The sequence below is a fragment of the Solea senegalensis genome, linkage group LG5 (assembly GCF_019176455.1).
Source record: "Solea senegalensis isolate Sse05_10M linkage group LG5, IFAPA_SoseM_1, whole genome shotgun sequence".
Lineage (NCBI taxonomy): Eukaryota > Metazoa > Chordata > Actinopteri > Pleuronectiformes > Soleidae > Solea > Solea senegalensis.
This window is the reverse complement of record NC_058025.1, coordinates 10464921-10490006: the sequence shown is the minus strand read 5'-3', so window position 1 is coordinate 10490006 and position 25086 is coordinate 10464921. Positions and strand designations below refer to the sequence as shown.

Here is a 25086-nt window from a genome sequence, read left to right as displayed (position 1 = left end):
TGTAGATTACTATATGAACTCAGTGTATTCTCAAATATGGAAAAGCAGTATGCACTGACAGGATGACACAGAATGCTGTGTGTGTGTGTGTTGTACCTAGTGATGCCTCACAGTCACAGCACTCCCAGGGTATCGGTTTATCATCGTGGCCGTTCTGATCACCACAGCAACTCAAGCAGCGGCCATCATCAGACAGGATCTGTAGCGCATGGCAGACAGTGCAGTTCCACATGCTGGGACCTCGACAGTCCATGCAGGAGGAATCACACGGCCTACACTCTGGCTCATCGCTCTGGGAGTCAGACTGCTGGAGCAACAGAGGAATTAAGTCAATTTACCATAGGCTGTTACAGGCAATCTGTAATTTGGGTCCTAATATGTACATTGTTTGTCTTTTTAACTTGTAAATAAATAACAGAAGGTAATAATCACCTGTGAAGTGCCGTAGAAGCCTATGAGACACTCAGACATACAGATGCCACCCCTGAAGGCGTAGGAATCATAACAGGACAGACAGGCCAGAGCACCTTTATCTGGAACACAGAGAAAAAGGTATCACATGATAGTAGATGGATCACAAGACTAAAAGTAGATTTCAAATCAAAATATATGTGTGTGTGTGTATATATATATATATATATATATATATTTACACACACACACACACACACACACGCACACACGCACGCACGCACACACGCACGCACACGCCTGTTTTACTACTTGTTAGAGATGAAGTGTAAAGGAATTAGTGACATCTAGTGGCGAGACTGCAGTGTGCAACAAAAAAACTGAATGCTGCCTCCTTCCTTTCCTACACGTTAGGCGCCACGTTGGCCTTCACCACAACCCTAAGTTCTACTCGTTCACTGCTCCACTCTTGCTGCCCTTCATCCTCCTCATTCACTGATTCACTGATATTATATTGTCCTGACCTAAACACATCATATTCCACAGACTGAAGAAAACATCTTTGTTCCTCACAGCTCTGCACAAATATAACACAGTCATCATTTTAAATGAGCTGTTCAAATGAACATGAGAACAATTATGCAAGAATGACCATTTCCTCTCAAATTGAGGAAAGCACACTGTGACTGGTTTGTTCATTTGGGTTTCAGTTGAAGCGTAGAGGCGGACCATGGTGGCGTCTATATTCTAAGACTATCTTTCATTTTAAAGCAATTATACACTAATACATTCTGTTCATTTCTGTCAATGAACCCTCATAAAGGTTGCAAACTGGACGGCAACATTAACTCAAATTATCATTTATTAAAGGAGATGATCTCTGAATAATGTGATATCACATAAAAACATGCAAACAATAAAACAGGTGACGTAAATAAGCAATGAAGGCTTTTTGTTTTTTACCTCTGCAGGTCTTGCAGGTTGAATGACACCTGTGACAGGTCATGAACCGTTTATCTAGGTAGAAGTTTGAGGGGCAGCTCTGTAGACACTGGCCCCACTGCCTTACGTATACGTAGTCCCGTCGACAACTCAGGCAGTTTCTGTTCCCAGGACCCGAACACTGGCTACAAGACGGGTCACAGTGCTCGCACACCATGGTTTCAGTGTCGCCGAAGTGACTGAAGAGGATAGAGGATGAAGATTTGTACCAATTGTGTACCATGGGCAACAAATAAATTAGGATTAGATATGAAGAAGAAATGATGATTGATGTCTATTTTGATTGTTTTGAGGGCATCATACCAAATCTTTTCGAACAATCAAAATGGTCAACGTTACTGAGCTTCTGCCGGAACAGAATATTGTATACATGGTCAAAGTCAGACTAAAAATCTGAATATTAAATTGAATCAGTAACTTCCTTTATTCTACAAAAGGTTGAATACTACCTACTTAAATCATTGATGGTGATTTATTTTTTTAAATCACTCACAGCACACAGAGTAAAAGTGTTTTCAGACTGATGTGTTGATCAGGATTATCCGGGATCTTGTGTATTCTTCTTACCTTTCAGAGCAGGATTCCACGCAGCTGCTTCCCTGCTTGAAGAACCCGGTTTTACAGGTGACACACTGCAAACTGTGGTGACCAGCACATGATTTACAGCTGAAGTGACAGCGCTCACACACGCGCTCACCCTCGTCCTCGGCGTAGTAACCTACAGGACACTGCTCCACACATGTGCCGTCTGATGGACGATGACACAAAGTCAGAAAGAGAGAGAGTGCTTGTTGGAAAAAAAAAAAACAACAACACAGAGTCAACAAACTGTGTAACTTTGCTTTGTTTCTTACTCAGCAGGAAGTGTGGCTTATTGCAGTTAAGGCAGTTGTTTTTGCCCGGCCCAGAACAGAGATTACAGAGTTTGTGACACTGTTGGCAGTTTCCACTCTGGTCCGTGTACGATTGTGGAGGACACTGAGTGACCCGCATACAGTGTCCACTAGCATCTTTTCTTCTGTTGGTGTCACAGCTCAGGCAGGATGAGGGGTCAGGCCCTGAGCAGGTCAAACATGACCTGTCACAATCTGAGAAAAACAAAAGCCATGAGACACAAACAATATGTGCAAAGCTTTTAAGCCAGCTTTGTTGTTTGCCTCGCTGATGCAAAATTCTGATTTCATGTCTTTCTTTGGTATTTTGAAAGATAAAATGACATGTTTGACAAATGCTCCTGTAAATTAGCAAGCTGTCAGTGATTTAAACTTGTACAACATGTGGATCTAATGCTCGAGCATGTCTCTACAGCAGCCATCAAAGTAGGGCAAACAGGTGTAAGCAATGACACTAATTAGAGTCAATTAGTTTTAAGAGAGACAGTTTCCTGCTGTTTTTAAAAGGATATGATGACACTTAAACGTGTACAAGCTGTTTTTCTGGGGGAAAAAAAAAGTTATTTCAATACACATTTCGTTGTTTTGTATTCTAATAACAAAAAAGAATATATGATCATCCTAGAATGCCTAAAACAACAAATCTAGTAGTGGTCAGTATATTTTTAGTTTGTGTTTGGAAATGTTGATCCTACAGTATCATCAAGCTTCCTTACCTCTGCATTCATTGGTTCTCCCATCATAATAAGTGTGGTCAAGACACTTGGCCAGACATTCTCCATTGTAACGGACAGCTTTCACATTGCTACACACGAGACAGTCGTCAATACCCGGTCCGTCGCACGTGGCACACTCAGAGTGGCAGTGCACACACTCCTGCTGCTTCTCACTGGCAAAGTAGCCCTGAGGACAATCATCCACACATTTGCCCTCTTGGAGGAAGTAGTACTCGGCACACTCTGGGAAAGAGAGAGAGAGAGAGAGATTAATGCAACTGTTACAGCCTTAAATGAGTTATTTTAAAGACTTGAAACCAGCAGTTTATCCTTTTTATCCTTTTAGCTTTTCAGTCTGTCAGTATTCACATCTAGTGCATGAAGCAGTAAAAACCGATTTGTCTTTCACATCATTGATGAATCAAATGTTTACAAAAACAAAAAATTGTAAAATAGAAAAAAATATTTGATGATGATGAGACATTTGCTGGTTCTTTACTACTATTTAATTCATTAAGATACAGTGATTTTCATACATAAATGCACATATAGGGCTAAACCTTTTGGGGAAACTACTGAGTTGTGATGCATATTTTTTCTGCCAAGTGTGTAAAATACGATGGAGCATTAAAACATGACACAATGGAAATATTAACCACTTTTAATGTGAGGTGATGATGTGAATTGTTTCCTCTATCCCATTTTTTAATTTGCAGGGCATTTTCTTCATTTGATAACGAGTAATTGATCAGCCCTGTACGTCATACCTGTTCAAAGTGTGAATACTCAAACTAACGTTGACACTGCTCCACCCAGATTACTTACTCTTACAGAGGCCATCTTCATTGCACTCACTGCAGTGAGCTGGACAGCTACGACACTCTCTGTCTGTAGTGAAATAGCCGTCTGGGCAGCGTGACTTGCAGGAATGGTCCAAAAGGAAGTAGTGCTCTTCGCAGCTCAGACAGTGAGCAGCACTTTGTTGGCAGGACGCACACTCCGGAGCACACGGCTGACAGTTCCCGTCCTGATGAAAACCTCTGGTAAAGAGACAGTGAGATGATGACAGTTAGGTACATTACTGTTTCACAGAGTTTGTGTGGAAGTAAAAAAAAAGAAAGAAAAAGAGCTGGATGTGAACCTCTGACACTGCGTCACACACAATCCATTTTGCAGGTAAAGGCCACTCCGACAGCGGAGGCATTGCTGTGCGTCCTGGCACGTGACACAACCTTTTGAGCAGTCCTGACACTGGTTTGACACCTTGTTGGCGAATGTGCCTAATGGACAATGTGGCACACACGTCTGTTGAGCAGTTAAAAATGTACCTGAAGACAGAGAGAGATGAATCACCGGACAGATACAAGAAAAAGTACATAAAGCCTACAACTTTATATTAAAGGTTGATAATTTCTGCTTATTTCTGCGAAAACAAGTCATCTTTAATGAAAATCTGCCTAAAACATCTGAGATAATCCCACTAAACATCTTTAAAAAGCTTAGTCTAATAATGCGCACATGGACTGAACATGTTTACCTGAGTGGCAACTCCTGCAGTCATCCTTCTCTGCAGCAGAGCAAGATCTACAGGTGGAATGGCACTGTTCACATTCGTCCTTAACTGATGACAAGAGAGAGGAAAAGAGAGAGAGAAGAGATGGAGCAAAGAGAAATAAACTGGTGGGTAATGTTGACAGCGGTAAATTTGTCTTACTGTTTCTGAAGTGTCCCTCGCTGCAGGGCAGTGTTTTCCCCTCCACACACTCCCCGTTGTCCAGTGTAAATCCTTTCTCACAGGAGTCACAGTCGTCATATTGTGGGCCTCCACAGGTGCGACAGGAGCGGTGACACGACTCACATTCCCGGCTCTCCTCATCCACGAAAAATCCTTCCTTACAGTGATCCACACATTCTCCACCTGGGCACACAAACAAACCTAAGTTGACCAACCATGTGCCACTAAACTTTTAAAGGTTAATTGGAGAAAGAATTAGTGACCTATTTGTCTGTGTAGTAAGCCTTGGTGCGTTCAGGCTGTTGTAGCAACATGGCAGCTCAAGATGGTGGCCTTTAGAAAGCAAAAATGCTTGTTCTATAGACGTATATTCTAAGATTATACGTGAATACAAATATGCATGTTTAGTATATTCAATTTCTGCCAGTATGCCCTCTGAAACACTATAATTTTGAATAAAGAAATGTTTTGTCATCTCTGACACTCGAGTACTTGTTTAGTTGTAGTGATGTTCACACATTTTTAGAAACTTTAATTGAAAATGGTACTGTCTGCGAGGATTACATTTACTGAACCCAAATCAGTCACTTTTTCTGGCCCCAAGATTTCATCACTTATCCCAAAATAATTCAAATAATACCAAAGGTGTAGAATTCATCTTCACACCAGTAGCACTGGGACTGTTCACAGACGACACATTTTCTGTCTTCACATGGAGCACAAACCATGGCGCTGTTTAGACTGTAGGTCCGGTCTGGACAGGTCTGATGGCAGTCTGTGCCTAACCTGACAGACACACAGACACGCAGACAGACAGGTACAACATCAATGTTATGACTGGTGATTATAATGGGGATTGCAACTCTTTGAGACTTACAGGTAGTAGCCATCTTCACATTTGAGGCAAACCGTTTCCTGGCCCTGCTCCCCTGAATCCTCTGTTGTAAAGAGCAGAAATAAAGCTTAATCATCAACAGGAGCAACAACAACTTCATCGAGATCAGGCAGGTTGTGAACTTACTGAACAGATCATGTTTGCATTTTCAAAGAAAGATAAACAGGAAGAGAGCTTATACTGGGTCAGCCTTGGCCTTACTTGTAACTTGGTTTGAACATAGTGAAACTTTACTCCCGTTATCACCTTGAGAATTATAACCACAATCTGTCGAGGCAAGTATTAGTTAATTCACATGTGACAATATGAAAAATAACATGACTTTGGCCATGTTCTCACAGGCAACACTGTGATTTCTCTGACCCCAGTTTCACCAGCAGGAGGCACTCTGACAACACACTATGTACACAGTGTTCAGTTCACAGTGGAGGTGAAGGACACTCTCAGTTCATCATCATCCTCATCCTCATCAGTGAGTTTGATCAGTGAACGAGCAAACAACTTTAACCCCGAAGCCTTCAAACAAACTGAAAAGTCAAAGAGTCGTTTCAGTTTACATCTGCAAAATCTGGAGTCTGAACAAAGTCACATGCTGCTCAACTGGTTACCTGTCAATTGTAGCAACAGAATCTATTGGAATAAGTTAATATTTTTTCAGAATAAAAGCCCTGAACTCGCCAGTCCACATACTGATGCTGGCAGGTGTATGTTCACTGTAAGCGGCTAGAGCAGGGCAACATGACCTCAACTATTCAATAAGGCAACATGACCTTAAAATGATACCACGATATAACATCATGGTATTGCTATAACTAAGATTATGGTATTTTACAAAAGAGTCTGTGCCACATTTTCATTATGACATGATATTAAGCATGAAATCGATCAGGGGGCCTCATATGGCCCACGGGCCGCAAGTTTAAGACCTCTGTGCTAGAGAACGCAATGTATCCAAGAATGTCCTCACAATTATAGGGGGACACGTGTGTGTGCATGTGTGTGGGCATTTTTCGTCTTTCAAACTAATTATTTCCTGCTGTCAATCAAATCGGTAACCAAGGAAGAGCCACTCTGTCATCATCCCTTTGTCCAACAATGTCAAAACAGGACAGACAGAGTGTGGTGGGAAAGAAGGATCAGACAGGAAGCAGAAGGAGTGTGTGTGTGTGTGTGTGTGTGGGGGTGTGGGGTGGGGGGGTTAAGGTAAAGGACAAAAATAAGGGGTTGGAGAAAAGAGGTGGAAATAACTTCTTTAAAAAAGCCCTTCTGCAGACTTTCCCCAGGGACTTTTATTCTCTCCAGAAGAGCCTCCATCGACCCCCACACCCCATTCCTCTCTTTCTTCTTCTAGCACCCACAACTTAACACTGCACTGGTTTGCACTTCAATGCAGTCAACAAGCCACTACCTGTGAAAGCAATTACTCATACAGAGTGAGACTGGGAGAAAGGAAAGGTGGGAGGAGCGGAGGTACAGAACAAGGGAGAGGGAGCGAGGAGCCGAAAATCATGCCTCCAGGCTGTGTCTGAAGTGAAGAGAGAGAAAATAGCGCCCGCATAAATATTAACTGTACAGGGTGGGGATTTCAGCTGAATTTAAATTGGCATACACAAGCGCGCACTTGTGGAATGCGCAAGCACACATTCACACTCTACATGCACTCACAAGCTATACACTAAAATAGCACATATGTGCATGCACACACATGCAATCAAATTAATGTCATTCACCACCTCGTCCCAGAAAGAGGTGATGGACTCTATATTGACAAGAGTGAGGATGGATATTCATCTGCGATCCTCACTTGAGCAGGAGAGAGTATTAAGTCAAGTGTTTGAGAATGATACCGTAGACTATGATTGGACTATCAGTCAGTGGATTCTTAAAGGATGGAGAAGGTGAATAACGTTAGTTTGAAATATTTGATGATACCTGATTAATCGCTGATAACTACCTTCAGTTCACAAGAAGAAAAAAACATCAGAACTGAACAATGTTTAATAATCGTGGTAATAATAGTGATCTTTCATGGATCCAGCAGCAGTCTGCGTCATTTTTGTTGGAGTCTCTACACATTTGTTTTCGTTATTGATCAATTGAGGAAAATGATGTACACTATAAAGTAAACATGTCCTTTAAATGAGCAAAAGTACACATCAACCCATAGACGTGATACTAGCCAGTGGGCTGTGGAGCCTCCATGGAGAGCAGTGATCTGCTTCTCCACATGACGGTCAGAGGTAGTGCAACAATCGGTTCCATTTGGAACCAGGGTCCTCTGATGTCTACAGGTTGTAAAATGTCCTATCAGAGAGATTTAATCACCCAAATGACCGATCATTCGACCGTGTGGACATAATGAAGCAAAAAACATTCATGTGAAAGAGAAGAGCATCAGAAGGTGAGATGATCTTTCATGAGCAGAAGGAGCCTCAGCCCTGCAGAAGAACAGCGCTGATGATGTTCACTTCACAGAGACAAGAATCAAGAGAGATCTGAGATGCCAGCAGCAAAGTCCTGTAACTGTATGAGGAGGAGCCCGTGGAGCTGTGTGATGAAAAAAGGTGCAGTCCGTAACGTTTGGGGTGTGTGTATGTGTTTTTTTTTGTTTTGTTTTTAAATATTATTATTTTGCCTCTGTTTGGTGTTTGTGAACATACATTATGTAACATCATTTGTGGAAATCTGCAGTGTGTGGACACATTTGACAGTGGTTTGCATGTGACATACTTAAAAGTGACCAACAACCATATTAATTCCAGGTCATTCTCAACTTCTGGTAACTTTACCAGCCAGGACTGATCTGAAATACCACTAATCCTTTTTATCAGAGCCAGCCCAAGGCTAAGTTTGTGGCTTCATGGGCCCCCTGATCACCCCCCTGATATTAACATATCAAATAAATCTTGATTTCTTTAGTGTTAAGTCTTTTTGTTTTATTTTGGAGTTACTGAGTCAGTGCACATTTGCAAAGTCATTAATCTGGTTTACTTGTTCAATTCAAGCATCACCACACACTTGAATACAAAAATGCAAATTAATACTAGCAATTTATAGTGTTGCGTTAATGCTTGGGCTGGCAGTGCTTTTTATATAATATATTTATATTCAATGATGACTGAGTTTAGTAAAAAAGAAAGGTTTAAAGGATACAAAACTGCTGATGAGTTAAAAAGAAAGAAATAAACAAACAAACAAACAAACTTGGGACCAGTTCAGTGTTTTCACAAACATCAAAGGTGATTTTTCAATGACCTGTTCTTTGAATAAAAGGTCAGCTGTCTTAAACCGTGAATAAAGAGGCAAAACAACCTTGCATTCCAAAAACATTCTCACATTACTGTAAATGTCTTAGCCCACCTTTCACAGTGTGAGACGAGCAGGATGACACATAGTGTGAGCATGCTCTCACACATATCAGATCGCAGGCTTAGACACCACAAGTTCTGTTTCATCCGCACTCTTGCCCCTAGCATCGCGTCAAAGGGGCCAATCATCTCGCAACTCTAATTTGCCGTCTGACTCGTTCAGCTCGCAGAATTGTGATTCCCCAGAGTGGGGAGGGGGGCATCAGGGAGTGTTGCAAGATATTCCACCTTAAACGCTTCATGAGATAATAATGGCCCATCGCTGCACGTCAGACTAGTTCAGCACAATAACAGCTTTCTAAGGTATGTCAATAATCATCGCTGGGAGAAGGAAATTGTCTCCTCAACTTGCACTGACAGGGTGAATGACGTGGAAGAGCACAAGGAATCACATTCAGGGAGGACGTTAAGCGGTATACTTAAAGTTCTAATCATTCACAGAGGAAAAACAAACATTACATTATTGAGATGTTTGGAGGGCAACACCAAATGAATAGTTACAGCATTAAGCAAGGAATCATTTCACATTTCAGTAAGTGAGAATCAACATCACTGTGAAAAACAAACATCAGATTTTCCAGTATGGTATATTTGTCCTCCCACAGTCCTCCCACTAACCCTGCCTTTTCTCCTTATGTCATCAGGGATTGGCACCAGCGACCCCCACAACCCTCATGTGGAGGATAAAGCTGTGGAAGGTGAGTGAGTGGCATTTTCTAATGTGTGTGACAACTGAGAAAATGCATTCAAATGGAGGTCTAGCAGAAGGTCTGTGAATAAATGAATAAAGCTGATTGGAGTAAACATCATGTTCATTTACTGCATCACTCTCTTACTTTTTAACTCAGTTGCTGAGGCACATTTAAGTTAATTAATGATGATATGTTAGTGCATCTGCAGCAATAGAAGACTTCATGGTAGGTATACTGTCAAATTCATCACATGAGGACTGAAATGCTGCAGCTATTGTAGTCAATAGCAAACAGTTTTATTCCGGCAGTCTGATCGATGAGGAAGGTGCAAGAGGCAGGAAGAGAAAAAGAAAAGAAAAGTGAGACAAAGATGTCCACTCACTGCGTTCACATTGCTTGCAGCCCTCGTCACAGTGGAGACAATCCTCATCCTCTGCCACTTCACCTGATGAAGAGGACGATAGAATGACATAATAAAGCCACACATTTCAAATTGGCAACTCTTCACATCAGTGTTTCCCCAACATCTTACATCGGGACCAACGTTTTTAAAGACAGAAATCTATCACGGTCCAGTTTTCAATATGATCACGATTTAGAGCAAACGATTACATTTATGACTATTCTCACTACCATTTCTATAACATCTTATATTATTCTGAATAAGTAAAGCAGCCATTCTCAAGACATGCATGATAAACAAGTTTATTCTATTAAGTTATTTCATAACATCTTAAGTAAAAGGCTGTAAAAATTCACCAAAATATTTGTCGGGTCCCGAGCCAGTCTCTAATAGTGATTGCTTTACATTAGAGCACATTAACCATCTAATAGTATGGTAATAGTGTTGTACTTGAGAGGAAATAATATGGTTAAACCTGCTTGTTTCCAATGTACTATCCACTGGTAATAATAATAATGATGATGTAATAGTGCAATAATAATAAGATAATATGATAGTAACATTATGTTATTTCCAACTAATAGCTTCGTTATGAAAATGACTCAAGGCTACATCACTGTATTGGTTTCAAATGAAAATATTTGTGAATAAAAATTGATAATTACCATTACATATTCCCACACTCATTCTCCATTGTTAGTGCTGAATACTTAATTTATAGAATACCATAGTATTACTCCGCTGTTATCATGTAGTTACTATACTGCAATTAAAAAGTGTCACTAAATATTTAACAGCTTAAAAAATACTTATTTAAGCTGAAGAGGTAAGACATCAATAACTGGTCAAACAAAGACAAGAGACACATGCATCAGTTTTTCCTGCTCCTGTTGTTCATGTCGCCTGTGAGGCCTGTTGAAACCGGTCCACCACATATGATAAGAATTTCCTCTCATACGATTTATATCCTCGCGCACACACACAAGCTCATCATTACCCTTTACCTCCAGCTCACATTCACCTCCTCCTCCTCTTTCTTATCTCAAATATCTCAACAAACATATCACTCAAAACTGTTCCATTACACCCCCCACCCCCCATTCCTCTGCTCTGGCTGCTGTTACCATTTTGATCTCATTCTTTTTCTTTTTGTGATTTGTGTCTCTATTTGCTGATAGCCCACAGATTCCTTCATTACTAGAGACATGAATGTTAAAAGCACTTCAGAAAATTACCCAAATCAGCTCACGGACATTTATGAAATTTATCTTCAGAAGTTTAAAATTTTCTCCAGTGACCTACACATTTTTCACACATGAAACTAAGACAGTTCAGTGAAAACAGTCCAAAGAACTGCTTCACATTCTTTGATTAGTTTGTTTTAGAGTTTTTTTTGGGTTTTTTTTACTGCTCAGCTAAGGCTTGGATTGGAATACATGTTTTAAAATGAGGTCAGTGTGCTACATGCATGCTCCCTGAGGTTCGCCAAATCCAGGTCGGCTGTGTGATGCTGATGCTGAGCAACAGTATAACAGCCATCATAAAATCCTCCTCAAACACGTCTTTAATTCAACACTACTCCTTCCTTTGGAATCGGACAACACGTTGTGTTTTTAAGACCTCACATTAGCGCTGTAGAGTTAACGGGTTTGTTAAATATAGCATTTTTTTTTTTTTATTTGAGATGTGCCACCTCATTTTCATGCTTGTCCCGAACAACATTAATACAATTTAAATGCAACACAACATAATGCTAAACACGTTATAACAGCGAGAGAGAAAGACAACATGCAAACATCAGGAAGTGTCTTACTTCATATATTACACAGACATAACTTAACTTTTGGTGATTTTTGTTGTTGAAGAAGAATGACTGAATGACTGGGGTTCTTTTTGAGCAGCAGAATTCACTTATTTGTGTTCTCAGTCATACTCCAAACTCTCTCCAAAACTCCAAAGGAGTCTCACTTTACTCGGTCTTGACAAGAAACAAACCACTTGCTGTGTGAGGCACAGTTCCTGTATGTCACGAGAAGCTGAACTCATTTGTCAATGGTTTGAATGTAACGGACATGTTTACATTTAAAAGTTACAAACTACACTGTTAAACATAAAGACCTGCTTATCCATTCCTTTTGAGACTTGAAGGAACAAAGATACCTTTCTTGATTGGTATAGAATATTATATAAATTCATATTAATTAGAATAGTAGAATATTGGGGCTTTTTTTTTTTGCCATGATGTGATTAAATTCAAAATTTTGAGAAAACAATTTGGAATATCATCTCAAGATTTAAAGGAATACTTCACCGATTTGCATTTAGCTTTGTATTACTAGAATAATAGGGTTAGTATTTTTGAAAAATTATGCTTCCCAACCTCAGTTTCCCCTGAGTTGAGAAATCTCTTCATTCTTTTCTTTGTTACGTGTCCACCAGTGACACTTGGTCCTGTTACAGCTTAACTGTTAGCAAAGATGGCGGACACTGTTTACATTCTGAGAATGAGGTCCCGTCCCCCTACGAGTGGGTCTAAAAAGTGCAGAATTAGCGTTGCAGTTTTAAGCCTCGGACCAAGAGTCACTGGTGGGCAACAAAAAAAAGAATGAAGATATTTCTCGACTATGGGGGAACTGAGGTTGGGAAGCACAATTTTCCAAAAATACTAACCCTATTCTAGTAATACAAAGCTAAATGCAAATAGGTGAAGTATTCCTTTAAGTCGACATGTGGACTTTAATCTCGTCATTTCGTCTCAACTTGTCCATCAAAAAACAGACTTTATGTTATTGCTATTTTATTAATTCCTGTCAAGAAAAGAGTGCCCACGTCTGAGACTGACTTTGGCAGCTTTTGTGGAGCGGTCACTCTCTCTGATGGACATGTCGAGATTAAAGTCGACATGTCATCTTTAAATTTCGACATGATATTTCAACTTAATTCTCAAATTTCGACTTTAAACTACAGTAATCTTGTCATGGCAAAAAAATATGTTTTACTTCACGTGTGGTCCTAATGAACACATGAGGTGGACCATGCTGCAGTCTTCTTGCCAGTCTTTCATACATGATACAATGCTGTGACATGAAAGGACGTCCAAGAACAAATCTGCATAATCTATTGCAGACCATATTGAGTGGAATAAGATTTGTTTTAGACTCAGCCTGATACACAACATCAGCATATTCTAATATTGGCAAAATAAGCTGTAATGCAATCTTGTTTCCAACAGAACATAAAAAAAACAGTCTGGAGCGATGAAGAGTGCAAATAGCAAAAGTCATTAACATTTCAGAAACAATAACTAACAGTGACATGATTAAATGAACATGGATCACAGTCTTATGTGGAAAATAGTGCATCGCTCACCTTCACTGCACTCCAGTGGGACACACTGTCCATTTCTGGGTTTGTGTCCTGGGCTGCAGTGGACGCACTGGTTCTCTGCTGTGCAGATGATGCATTCTGCAGGACAAGGCTCACACCGACTCCTCGTAGAGTGGAAGAAGCCTTCGGGACAAACATCCCGGCACTGACCTTGAAAAAAGTACCTGGCTACACCAAACTTATCTGGATGGTGCAAGAAAAAAAAGAAAGAAAGAAGAAGAATAAAAAGAAAGGAATCAGTTAAGGAAACAAAAAAAAACCTCAGAAACAGCTTTGTTGGATTGTCTGTAGTTCATTAGACGTTACATGAATGCTAAACAGTAACACATTCACAGACATGCAAAAAATACTTTTACTGCAGGGCCGAGCAGTTTTCAAAAAACTATGTTCAGGAAAAAGGTTTAGTCCATAGTTTCCATCCCATGAATGTAAAGTTGTTTTTCTTGGACTTTTATTCTTCAATATTAATTCATTCATTCACGGGTTATATGCTCAGCATGTACCAGAATGAATGTGTGTGCACGTGTGTGTGAGACTGTCTAAGATAAGAACAGTTGTTTTGGGAGAGAAGTGGCACTCGCAGAGACAGATGGAGGGTCTCCTCATGTTATTTTTGTTATGTCTCATTGAGCCTCAGACAGACCTGCAATTAAATGAAACCACATTTGCAAACACAGTCTGACAAACTCGCTGCTTAATTGAGTGTGTGTGTGTGTGTGTGTGTGTGTGTGCGTTCCTGGTATTCCTTATGTTGTGGGGACCTAAATCTGTTCACACGTCACATTATGGGGACTTATCTTCCTTGTGGCGACAAAAATCAAGTACCCGTAATGTAAATGACTACATTTTAAGGTGAAGGTATGTTTAAAGTAACGCCAAGGTCAGAATTAGGATTAGGATTGGGTCAGTAGTAATTATGGTGAAGGTCAGAGCAAGTGTCTCCAGGAAATGAATGTAAGTCAATGCAAAGTCCTCTGAAGTCATGGAAACCTGTGTGTGTGTGTGTGTGTGTGTGTGTGTGTGTGTGTGAAGGGAAATGTGGTGTTAATCTTCTCCTTGGCTGTCTGGTATCTTAGAATTTGTGTGTGTGTGTGTGTGTGTGTGTGTGTGTGTGTGTGTGTGTGTGTGTGTGAAACAGAATCTCCCCAGTGTAAATACATTGGTTCTGACAGCCATAACACTGTCTGTGACACCATGATGAACACAGTAATTACCACCACCTTTGAGGTTGATTTTTCTTCAGCTGTGAGTCTCTTATGACATCCGTGTTTTATCACTGTGATTGTTTTAACGTTTTTGGGGTTTTTTTTCTCTCTAATGGACTTTGGGAAATAGCTGATCCTCCGATTATAAAACTCCAACTAATTAAAGTTTTATCAAAAAAAAAACAAAATTAACAACAAGCAAATGTTCACCTTTTTAAACACATCTATCAGCGGGAGCCTATAGCTGAATTACTGCTTTAATTAGATTCATTTAGGTTTAAGAGGATTGATTGGTGCAGTCTGGCACAAATGAGCCTTAGCTTGATCCATGTGATGTTATGAGGAAGCACGATTTCACTTACATTCCAGTCACAGCTCCATAGACGAGGGTTTTAGTGAACACCAGTGCACCTCAGCAAATGTCTACCCGTGGCTTAGATCAGGCAGACTTTACATTGTGGTGAGGACAGAGATGGAATTCTTTAAATATAAATGAATGTTTGTCAACACTGATTTTTTCTTGTTACTTAAATGTCCAGGGTGTAACATTTGCAGTATAAAAAAAAAGAAGAAAAAAAAGCTTATTCTATGAGCGTCTAGTCTGGCTAAGCGGGGGCCAGACTGAATTTCATCCTGATATCACAATAAAGACATTCATGGTGATATTTCACAGAATGTCAAAGTAAAAGTGTTGGTTTTGATGATGAATGACGTATATTATTTACAATGTGAAGTAAATTGACAAAATAAATAATGTCAAACAGAGACATAAATCTCTGTTAAGTAAATAAGAACATGGCAACTGTAACTCTGCAGTTCAAGTAGTGAGGAGACTCATACACAGTCTGATCCTGCAGGAATATTATTTAACCAATAACCAATAAGTAATATATCCAGAGTCAAAGGTTTTATGTCCCAAACAGACCAGGAGAAACTCATTCATGCTTTCATCTCCAGTAGACGTTGACTATTATAACAGTCTTCTGACAGGACTCATTCACAAAACGATCTGTTTTAAAGTCTTTACACTGGCATCCAGTCGCGTACAGAATATAAGCTGCTTGTCTGCAAATCAATAAATGGTTTAGGTCCAGACACATTAATGGAATAAAAGAATATACACTTCATAGTGCTCTGAGACCTACTGATTCAGGTCAGATCGTCGAGCCCAGAGTTCAAACCAAATATGCTGCACACAAGGGGGGCAAACTACAAGTGGAACTGAAATCAGGACCAGATATCTTTAAATCCACATTAAAAACACAGTTTTTTTTCATAATCTCATGCTTGAACTCTTTTAAAGCATTTTTAAATTTGGATCTTCTGCACTTTGAGTAAATTATTGTTTTCATTGTTATCATATTTTATGCTCCATTTTTTTGGTTTTCTTTTGGTCTTTTTATGACCATGTTTTATTTGTGTTGTAATTGAGTTTGGTTCAAATTGTATATTTGAATGTTTCCAAAATGTTTAATGTCATTTTGCTTTTATGTAAAGCACATTGAGTTTGCCCTTGTGTTTGAAATTTGCTATACAAGTGAAATAGCTATTTCTTGCGCATTTGATGATCACAATGTTTCTCAAATCCTTGTGCGTGCACGCATGTGTGTGCATGCATGTGTGTGCATGCATGTGTGTGTACCTCTGTCACAGCTGGTGCAGTTGTTTGGTCCTTCATCCACACACTCGTGGCAGGAGTGGTGACAGCTTTCACACTGTCTCCCCTGTGCATAACGTCCAGTCTGACAGCGAATGCTGCAGCGTCCATCATCAAACAACCTGTGAGTGAAGTGTGGTTTAGAATCTTGACACTACATCTGTATATCACATATGTATTTACACATTCAAACCATCAAATGAGTTCACACAATCCTGATTAACCCTATCAGCTATCAGAGTTTGTGTTTAAATCTCGTTGAGCGTCACTGAGCAAGATTCCCACGCTGCACACAGGAAGTGATTAATTACATGTCAAAACAGAGGGAGGCAACAGCAATTTAGAGCTAGGAAATTAAAATGCAAACGGGTCAGAATATAACTGAAAACCAAAAGAAGTGCACAAGAAAGGTTTTAGATGTGCTGCAACAATTATTCGATCAATAATCGATCACTATATTACGATTTGAACACTAGAGACTAACTATTTTGATAATCCATTAATCGGTAATTAATACAGGTTTTCTGATTTTTCAGCTTTACTCCATATGACAAAGAAATCATTAAAAACTGAATCATTTTGGTTTGTAGACAAAACAAGACATTCGAGAACATCATCTTTCAACAGCAACATTTTTCAACAATTCAACAATTTCTGACATTTTACGGACCAAATAAGTACATGATATAATATAATATAATATATATTATATATATACGTTTATGTTCATATAATATATATACATATAAATATAATAGACAGATTCATCGATTATGAAAATACGATGTCAAATCTACAGCTCAGAGAACATTTTGCAGTTTGATGGCATAAATACCTCTTGCCCCGCCCGCCCCTGCACTGCCGCGGTATACACACAAACACTCCCCTCAGTCAGGTCTGATAGTATTGTTTTCAAAGATACAGAATTCAAATAACGTTACTTCGTTTCTGTTCATAACGACCAAACCGAGGCAGAATAAAAACAGTAAAATTTTCCCCCAAAGTTACACACTGCAGCATTAAAATATTAAAACTGAGCAAAAGACTAACGGGACCATGCAATGCTTTTATTTTCCTTCATTAATACCAGGCTGCTCAGCTTGTCTGTTGTGATTTTGTTCATATGGACTATCGTGATAAACACACTGTCAGATTTCAGGTCTTCATGTTTTGACTGTGTGTGTATGTGAGGTTGGAGTGTTGTTGTGTTTGAATGAGGGTGAGTGTGTTTCATTAACTCTCACCTTGTGTCAGGGCAGCTGGTGCAGGCCTCCTGCTCTGGACCACTGCACCGCAAACAGGTCACGTCACACAGGTGGCACTTTCCATAGCTGAGGTATTCTCCTGTAGCAAAAGAGCAAAAAAGAATGAACAGCAGCATCTCACACCTGCGTCCCCACAACATCAGTTATTCCTAGAACCAAGTGTGCGCACTTACTTGATGCTGTGATGTCCTAGGAGTGTCCTACTTGCACCAATTATAACCCGCAGTCGTTAGTTTCTGCTGTCATTTCACTGAAGATTCAGCTCATTATACTCTGGCTTCTGACATTGTTTTTGTTGTTTTTCTCCTCTATCTTGTTTTTTTTTTTTTTTTCTTCCTTCCATATAATGTGCAAATACATTTCACAGGTTTGAAAAACAAACACATCTTTGAAGTGTTACTCTCTGACTCGCTAATTGCTGGGTCTTTTTGAAAAAGGAAACTGACGAGTCCTTGTGAGAGTAAACACACGGAGAGGAATCTACAAACACAAACACACTTCACCTGAACAAAGTCATATTTATCAGGAGCATGAAAATGTATCTCAAACCAATTTCGAACCTTTTAAACTTCTTTGTTGTGTTGAGTTTGTCTGCTGTCTCCATGCTTAAAAAATACTTATCCATGGCTCTCCCCTTTATAACGCTCAGGGGTGACAGCAGATCTTTATTAACATAAATAAAAATAAATGGAGAGATGTTTTTCATCAGAAAAGACCTTCAGTGACTTGCATTCATTGCTTGTTGTAATGTACAAATACTTGTTACTGTCTGCAAGTACAGAATTCATGTATCCGGACTTACTTTTACTCCTCTACATTTCCTTTAACTATGTTTGTTACTCGTTACTACCAACTAAAATCAGAAGAGTTGGTAATGGTCTGTAGTTATATAGAGCTTTTCTAGTCTTGATGAGCTGCTTTACGTTATAGTTTTGCCATTCACACGCTTCAACTTGCGGTTAAGTGTCTTGCTCAAGGACACATACTGTATAGACTAGCAGAGCCAGGAATTTAACCCACAACCTTCCTGTTGAAAGACAACTCGCCCTACCACTGAGCTACCATGGCTCAATCCTTACTCCTCACTTTTTAAATGCTTTTACTTCTAAAATCAAGTACATTTTATATCAGGAAAATGACTCTTGACACATTAGTATACTTCTACCAAAGTCATTTTCTAGTAAGATACTTATAATCAAGTATCCCTTTTAACTACTTTATACAAGACTGCTTGTGTTAATGATCAGGAAAAAGCAGCTCAGTGGTTCATCAACATGAAGAACTAAACTGAGATGAAATAAAAAATGTCCAATGGTCACATCCTACACCTCTGAATATGTTGAAAATGTGCGTGGGTTTTAGGGAGCCGGAAAAATCTTTGTTGCCAAACAAAGAACCATCTGGAAATGAGGTTTTCGGTGCCAGAAACCTCAAAAACCTGGCAAAGTAATTGTTTGAGTTTCTGGTATTGATGAAAACTAGATCACAGGTACGGTACATTAGTGCCATTACGTCCCTATTAAGCAGCGATAATCAAACACTGACTCTACTGATGTTATGACAATGAATATCCTTCTTGTCCTTGCCTGATGGGCTGTTATATAAACTTTGTCCACATTCACTAAAGGACAATAAAAAATACTGTAGCCATTGTCTCCAAGTGTTGCCTGATGATGACTGAGGAGGAAAAAAAGTTCCTTAAACCTTCAGCTTCACACTTGGCAGCACTGAAATGAGATACAACAAAAGAGGAATACACGTGGACTCGTATCCTACCTCTGGACAAGACAAAGGTAATAGACATGGCATGAGGATGGAGCTGTGTGTGTGTGTGTGAAAATCCTTCAAGGCAGCAGCGAGGTTGTCTGTGTTCTCTGCTTACTGTGAAAAGCTCAATTGTTCCTTTCACAACAAAAGAGCTTCTTTGTGTACAAACACAACAGGCGGTGGCTTCTCATTCTGCTGAATCCATTCAAACAGCACCCTAATAAACGCCATCACTCTCCTTCTCAGTGTGTGGACACTCATAGACATAATGCATTCCCTAGCCCCTTACCCTAACCTTAACCATCACAACTTAATGCAGAACCCTAACCCTCAACCCAGTACTTAATCCTCAAAAAGCCTGTTAAAGTTTAAAGATTCAACGATATGCATCCCTAACCTTGACCATAACCAGTTAATGCCGGAACAAAGCATTTACCCTAAACTTATACATAACCACAATATATAAAAACAACATAGCCCTAAAACATGACCAGTTCCTCAGAAATGAGGTTATGCCCCATTACGACCAGATTTTGGTCCCCATGAGGACTACTGGTCCTGATAAGGTCAGTGCTTATGCCAGAAACTGTCCTTAAAGAAATAACAAATATACACATACATAAGTATATACACACACATACACATAATCAGAGTCTCCCCCTCAAACAAACAGGGAGCCAAGTTCTCAGGGGACGTAAAGCTGCACAACTCCACTCAGCAGAAGCAGACACTTCGGACTCCCACTGCCAGATGGGAGAAGAATGGAGCAGAGAGGAAAGAGAGCCTGTCACTCACAGGGGAGTAAAACTTTTTCCACTGTTATGGACTCAGCTGACCTTGTGAGACACTGATAATCTTTTCTGTCAGGAGAGACCGCGAGAGGGAGAGAGAGGGAGAGAGCTTTGTTGGCAGATATCACACCGACATCCACCACACCTGGTCCTGAATTACAATTCCCCGGCTTCTCCAGCACCACCTGGAGCCTCCACATATACAGTAGTTCGTCCTTTTAAAGGAACAGGAAAAAGATGTTGATGAGAGCAAGTTCTGGTAGCCTAGAGATCACTAACTATCTAATAACGTGTGTTTATTACCACAGGGTAGTTCTCCTTTGTGACAAGTTAAAGTATATACATGATTTAACCACGAATGACTATTTAATACGAAAACACATTGTTCAAGGACAATCTTGGGAATTATAAGCTATATGGAATTTGCTGTGTGTGTGTGGGAGAGAGAGAGAGAGAGTTGAACCACTTTAACTGTGGTTTTAAATGTTTTTAAAAGACTGAAAAACAGTATGAATCAGCACACTGCTGATATTTATATATATATATATATATACACATGTTGCTATTGAATACAATTCTATTAATATGTATTGTTATTGAATAACAGCCCTATGGGGACAATATACAGCGTATTATCATGCATTACAATAAGAAGCACTTTGTTGTGATGAATTTCCATTATTTGTGTTTGTGGTTTATTCTGAAGTGTCACAACAGAGAAAGAGACAGAGACACAGACAGAGAGCCTCGTGACTCGTTATGACCTTATATAAAATTCTTGTTTTTTTCCTCCTTAAGGAAGGTTTTGTCCTTAGTGACATGTTTTTTTTGTAACATTACAACTTTTTTTTGATAACACAAGTAGTTGGTTTTTTTGGCGCATTAGTGACATATTCTGAAAAATGACGACATTTTGCAACAATTAGTTGTATCACATGCAATGTGTAATGTTCCCTTTTTAACCCTTAGAACACAGTGGATTTTTTACATTACTGTGTTAAAACGTACAGTATATACAGTACAGTATAAGAATGTGCAATATAGAGCATCTTATATCCTTTTTCAGCACAACCTGGGCAACTATATAAACAAACCTGAGCAAAAAATCAGGTTGAATTTGTGAAATTTGGAAATACGTCACAGTTCAGTTAAGTTCAAAGTTCACTTGGCTCATTTTTTTGAACAGAAAAGAAAAGAAAAACGGTCTGTTTTGTAACTTCGCTACAATTATTGCTACTTTAAATCACTATTGAAGATTGCGATATAAAATGAATCATAACTTTGACTCAACAACACAAAAATATGAACAAAAGCGCATTTTCAAAGCCTGACTATGTGACCTATAAACACACACCCCCAGGATCCAGGAAGTCCATATAAGGAGTTGTGTATTATTCCCACGGCAATTTAGTGAGGGTGCACCTGCTGCACGAAAAGAAAAGAAAACGTTTTGTGTTTTTCATCACGACATTTTCAACACTTATTGGCTAATGAATAGGAATCAAATGAATGTAGACTATGGACAGAATAAAATGAAAGCTTAAAATAGATTTTTTTGTAATAAATTTGGAGAGAATAATCATGACAGTAAATGTCTATATAATCCCACACCAGACTGGGATGACTGGGAGGTTTGCTTAAAAAACACTGACTTTATTTTATAGAGGGTTTATACAACATCTATTTACAGCAAAGATCCCTTGAACATTAAACCCTAGTAGTTGTAATTCTATGTATTTAAATTTAAACGCAATGACTGAAAATAAGGACATTTATCAGCAACTCTTCAACATTTGTTGGTGTCAAGAAAACTGGTGCAAAATGTGTCAAAAGAATAAAAAGAAAATAAGCTTAACATACAGACAGACCTGTTTGGTTTTTAACTCTGACCAAACAGTCAGTGAAATACACGCGTCTTTCTGAAAAGGTGTGAGGCGTCAGGAGCTTTCATGTGATTAATCAGATTAAACCTTTGAAAGTTTTGGAGAGGAATGATGTGAATATCAATACCATTCATGAAAACTGGAAAACAAATGTTTCAGAAAGAAAAAAAACAACAACTATAAACATCAAGATAACTGTAAAGAAAACAATAACATGAATAGATTAAACATTTTAATAAGAACACTTAAGTAAAAAAAAAGATTTTCAAAACTAGGACTTTGAGTAACATTAATAATGCATTGTCACAGATATGTCACAGGTACACAATAAAAACAGCTTTTATACGAGGGGTGTGTGTGTGCGTGTGTGTGTGTGTATGTATGTGTGTCTAATACCGCACCATCTAAAGTCAATTCAAGTCATCTTAAACAATGACCAAGAATACGTTTTTGTTAACCAAAACATGGGATTCATCAAGCTTTATTACAAATCATCAAGAACCATATAACCAGTCGACAGTACAACAAATCAGCTAATACTGTAAATGCTCGAGCTGCAGGCGTGAAGACCCACACAGAATTATCTGAAACCTTTTTTTCTATCTTGCTGTTCCTTATTAGAGCACCACCAGAATAACATTTGACCTTCCATCAGTGAAAAGTCCAGAGACGGATGGGAGGAGAAACCCGGCACCTGAAGCCCGACTGTGCAGCACGAGTTAACATTTCTGACACGCCTAACTAACGTGATGTAAATCGATGCCTCGTTGAGATCGTTTACCCTTCTTGTGTTTCTACATGTAAAACTTGCAGTTTGCCTGTCATAGACCACAAACCTGCATTTGAAACATCACAACAGCAGAACACTTTGAGCCAATCGCTGACCTTCTGTGTTGAAAGTGTAGCATGACACTTCAATGGCATAAAAATTGAATGACAGTGTGTTGAAACTTCTAAAACTTTTTTTTTTTCCCCTCGAGGGCTGTGACATCTAGGGATGCACCCACGCAGATGAAATAATTACATCATTACCTTTAAAGGGGGTTACATATATGGTAAGAAAAAAAAAGAAAAAAAAAAAAAGAGAGTGACCGCAAAATAATCGTCAGTCATAGTAAGAGATGGAATCAGTTTTGGGAAAGAGTTTCGTTTTTTTAGGATCTACATCGTGTTTGAAAAAAAGGGCTTTGGTGCATCCCTGCGATCACAACTTTCTCTCTACCTCACTGCAGCATTTCCTTCCCTGCAGAAAAGTCCGGAAGGAATGACTATTGACTCGTCTTGTAGTATACCTCTGGAATGAATCAATGCTGTCTGGGCTCACATCAAGAATTAATAGCATTCCTCTGCGTGCGCGCGCGCACACACACACAGACACGCGACTCGGCGGGCAAGGTCTGTGTGTTTGAATAAACAGGATGAGGTGATTGTGGTCAGTTACATGTGTCAGTCTTGGCACGTGGTGTCACTGTGGTATATAAACTGTAACTTCAAGTGATTTATGTGTCTGAGTTCATGTTTATGACTGCATGTGTGTGTGTGTGTGTGTGTGGTATATACTGTACATGCATGTGCGTGTATATCCAAGTGTGAGTTTGTCTTTCCTCCCTTTAACAGCCAAAGTCAGCCCAGACAGACATTATTTTCACATTACAGTGATTCCCCCCCCTCCCCTGATATATATTTACAGGCAGAAAATCAGGGCCTTCTTTCCTACTGTATGTTGACTTTCCATCTGTTTATCATTGACACTGGAAAGAGAGGAGGAAGCCGGAGGAGCCAAAAAAAAAAAAAGCACACATATGTATTCAGAGTTTCACAGGCTGTGCGGCTCCTGTTCTTAAGCTATGCTTCCTACACTGGCAACAAAAAAGAAGGTTCAATTATTTTGGCATCGATGCTTTGGTCACAAAATACCGACACGTTTATTCTTTTGTTTTGTTTTTCACGTTTGTTTTCGTTTGCTTGTGTTTTCTTGAAATAAGTCCCAGTCATTTTTTTTTTTACACCCTGAAGACATGTGTTTGTCCCAGTACAGAAAAAAGGTAGGTTTGTTGTAGTCCTGTCATCGCACCTCCGATGCAGTCCCTTTAAGAGGCACAGATTCTCTTATAAATTATGTGACTGTGAATGGGTGGGCAGGGTGGCTTGAGATGGAGGGGTGCCCCCACATCCCCCCGGTGCACTCCCGTTATGCCCAGTGAGTGTGTCCCGTCATCCCTTTTGCGAGCATGTTCTGCAGCACAGTTGCTGCAGCACTTTCCTCTGGCAAAGATCATTCTTTTTAACTAGCACGCAGAAACTGCCCTCCGCCCAAGATTCTTTATTTGCTTTCCACAGACCAGGAAGGAGAGATACGGAGGGAGATTGGAAGGAGGGGGAGAGGGGAAAACATATGCACACACACACACACACAGGATGGAACCATTAGAAATGGTTGAATGCAGGCAGAGCCATGTGATTGGTCAGGAGAGGGTTCAGGAAACAGGAAGAGTTTTTTGATCCAATCACAGGTGATGTTCATCAAGGTGGAAAATGATCGCAGTCCAGTGGAGTGATTGAATCCATGTCGGGAGAGAAGGGGAAACAGATTTGGGAGGGAAAAAAAACAGAGAGAGAGAAGAAACATCACACAATTAGCAAGTTGGAGAATTTTTTTTTTTTTTTTCAAATTCACAACTTGATATCATTTTGTATCGTAGAGAACTTAAAGTGGACAACCATCTGTAAACACTGAGCCAATTCTGCACATTAAGTACACTGAGAACAGACTGGGTGTGCACTTTAAGCAAAGTAATTATCAACAGGAAGGTCACACAATAAAGATACTGCATTTTTCCTCCTCAGATATTAGTCTCATTGTGAGCTCGGCACCTTATCGGCCACAGGTTTCATTTTAAATGGAGAATAGATCACGGCAAAAACAGCAAATCAGAGGCAGACCTTCACCTCAGGTTGTTATTAAAGGCAAACATGCACTAAGTGGAAAAGACTAAGAATAAAGTACAGCAGACAG

The 25086-nt window shown here is 39.5% G+C and overlaps 1 protein-coding gene across 6 annotated transcripts in view; it reads right to left on the bottom strand.

The window, feature by feature from the left end:
• The window catches only part of pcsk5b (proprotein convertase subtilisin/kexin type 5b), a 76613-nt gene that overhangs the window by 1517 nt on the left and 50010 nt on the right, over positions 1 to 25086 (bottom strand). The window contains exons 21-36 of one of the 6 annotated variants that reach the window (XM_044026298.1): positions 17609 to 17708; positions 16350 to 16486; positions 13485 to 13685; positions 10095 to 10157; positions 5635 to 5695; positions 5398 to 5543; positions 4737 to 4940; positions 4560 to 4643; positions 4164 to 4350; positions 3848 to 4062; positions 3023 to 3265; positions 2268 to 2501; positions 1981 to 2161; positions 1375 to 1592; positions 433 to 533; positions 97 to 307 (exon numbers count right to left, since the gene is read on the bottom strand). In XM_044026298.1, coding sequence (XP_043882233.1) covers positions 97 to 307; positions 433 to 533; positions 1375 to 1592; positions 1981 to 2161; positions 2268 to 2501; positions 3023 to 3265; positions 3848 to 4062; positions 4164 to 4350; positions 4560 to 4643; positions 4737 to 4940; positions 5398 to 5543; positions 5635 to 5695; positions 10095 to 10157; positions 13485 to 13685; positions 16350 to 16486; positions 17609 to 17708 — 2586 coding nt within the window. Of the gene's footprint in view, positions 1 to 96; positions 308 to 432; positions 534 to 1374; positions 1593 to 1980; positions 2162 to 2267; positions 2502 to 3022; positions 3266 to 3847; positions 4063 to 4163; positions 4351 to 4559; positions 4644 to 4736; positions 4941 to 5397; positions 5544 to 5634; positions 5696 to 10094; positions 10158 to 13484; positions 13686 to 16349; positions 16487 to 17608; positions 17709 to 21109; positions 24401 to 25086 lie in introns of those variants that run through there. The other 5 variants (XM_044026299.1, XM_044026300.1, XM_044026301.1 and 2 more) reach the window with 5 other exon arrangements.